Raw genomic sequence first — 2,257 nt, 5'->3', positions numbered from 1 at the left:
CATCTCCAGCGCGTCCCCCCCCTCCCCCCTCTAATAGTCCTTTCGCGCTCTCACGCATGTGTAGAGGTGCCGATGCATACGAAAACAAATGCCAGAGGGGAGAGAGTAAAAATGAAACAAAGCATGGAGGGACACCCTCCCTCGAGAAGGTACGCAGTCAAGCCGCCGCTGGCAGCAGCGGAGAGCGGAAAGGGTGTGCGGCATGACCGCGCTCAGGTTAGTCTCGTCTCTTTTCTTCACTTTTTTTTTCTTCGGTCGTGGAAGCTGAGGAGAATGTGTGCGGAGGGGGCGAGGGAGTGAGTAAGGAGACGCCAGCGCTTTAGACGTATGCCTCTTCCCCACCAATCGCTCTGCCGTTGTGATCTGCAGAGTCGGCATGTGGTGGCTGTAATACTTCTCGTCGCCCCACCACCACCACCCATACGCCCATACCCAGCGGCCCTCCTGCTATCCCTTATTTCTTACTCTGCGTTCGGCGGAACAAGGAGACGGTGACGCACATGACTTGGGCGCACACATGCAGCTACACTTCTCTTTTCCATCCCTGTTTAGCCGTACTGATTTTCATCCGCATTTGCAACTGGCCGTGTGTGCCCAGCTAGGCAGCATCCGTTGCTTCAGTGCGCGCCTCACAAGTCTGTCTTCCCCTCACCCCCTTTCCGCTAACCGCCTAACGGCACACAGACCCCTACCAAAGGTCAGTTGGAGCGCACCTCTTTTGTTCTCTCCCACCCCAGTCCGGCGCCGCCCCCACCACCATCCTCTATGTGAGCTGCTCTCATCTGTTCCCTCCACTTCCTTCTCCACTGCCGCACGATGTCCTTGACGCGAAATCGCCTCCTGCGTTCCGTGTACGACGAGCTTGTCGTAGTTGGCAGCCGCTGGACACGAGTACTGGCTGTGTCCGTCAATGCCGCCGAGGTGGGGCCGCCGCATGTTCAGAGTCACTTGGCGCACCCCACAATCACCGTTATCCCGACACTGCATGTAGCAGGCATTAAATTCTACGATCGCGTGCTAGAGTATATTGACCACGCCGTAAAGCGCAATAAGGACACGGTGGTGCTACTGGAGGGTATCTGTGACAGCGAGGCGGCCGGGAAACAGCAGCTGCAAGAGTACCGAGCCATCATGGAAAACGACGCCCTGCGGCAGACAATGCTTGCCAAGGCTGACGACAACACCCTTTACTCCCCCGAGGTGATGTGGGAGATTTGCCAAGAGATGGACGTCCGTTACGACCTCTTGAAATCGATGGAGTCCACGGTGCGCCTGCAGGAGTGCTACCTGAAGCCTAAGCTGGCTGCCATGTGCGGGCTCAACCTGCGCAACGACGCCGACTTGAACATGCACGAGGTGCAGCGCTTACTCGAAGAGGAGTCAGTAAGACTTCAAGCGCTAGGCGAGCAACTTCCTTCCAGCATCGCGGTAAGCCAGCTTGGCTCATTCCCTGTAATTCGTAAGCACCGCGAGCGCAAGGTGGCGCAAGTGGCGCGGATGCATTGCACCCGCTGGTTTGAGCAGGAGACAGATGGCGAGGTAGTAATCCCGTGGGGCTACTTCCACACTGAGGCAATCATTCACTACATTCTAGAGGGAAACAAGCGTGTTGGCGGCGCCGTCCGTACCGATGGCGGCGATGCGTCCTCGTCACTGGGCACGAGTGGAAGCGCTGGTGCCGCATCACCGAGTGATGAAGCACGCCCAAAGAGTCCTACCAACCCAGGGGGGATGGGTGCCAGGGCAGCCGCTGCGGGTAGTCGTGCTGACCCAGCTGCAGCAACCGAACACTCCCCACCTCGACTCGTGTTTATGGAAGCCGATGAACTGTTTACCAAAGTTCCCTTCAACGTACCAAAGGACCTCATCGAGCCGGTGCGAGAGGAGGCTGGCAGGAACCAGAATGGCTGAGGGATGTGCGTTTTCTTTCGGCTTTTTCCCTCTTTTCTCTGTTTCGCTGCCGTGTGCGTGAGAGGGTGGGCATGTGCGCGTGTCTGCGTGAGGGGCACATGATGAAGATGGTGGTACTCGCCCTGCTAGGCGTGAGCCTGCATCAGCTATGGCGTGGGGAAACGATGCCAACCTGTGACCAAGACAGCAGCAACAAGGCAGAAGATGGAACCGCGACCCTAGCAGGGACCGGTTGGGGTGAAGAGGGGGGAGTGATCTGGGCTGTGGGACACTTCCCCCTCCCTCGGCAATCCCGCTTTTTTCTCTCAGAGTCTCAGCATGCCCTGCGGGACGTGAGAAAGAAGAC

At 57.9% G+C, this 2,257-nt stretch overlaps 1 protein-coding gene across 1 annotated transcript; it reads left to right on the top strand.

Annotated features, from left to right (window-relative positions):
- Window positions 1-816: 816 nt before the first annotated feature.
- Window positions 817-1,911, top strand: LPMP_161460 (hypothetical protein; the record flags this gene model as incomplete). The annotated part of the gene is made up of 1 exon (XM_010699372.1): window positions 817-1,911. One exon carries the CDS (start codon window positions 817-819, stop codon window positions 1,909-1,911), a length of 1,095 nt encoding a protein of 364 aa, XP_010697674.1.
- Window positions 1,912-2,257: the final 346 nt, after the last annotated feature.

This window comes from Leishmania panamensis (genome assembly GCF_000755165.1).
Source record: "Leishmania panamensis strain MHOM/PA/94/PSC-1 chromosome 16 sequence".
In the NCBI taxonomy this organism is placed as follows: domain Eukaryota; phylum Euglenozoa; class Kinetoplastea; order Trypanosomatida; family Trypanosomatidae; genus Leishmania; species Leishmania panamensis.
This window is presented reverse-complemented; position numbering and strand designations above follow the sequence as displayed.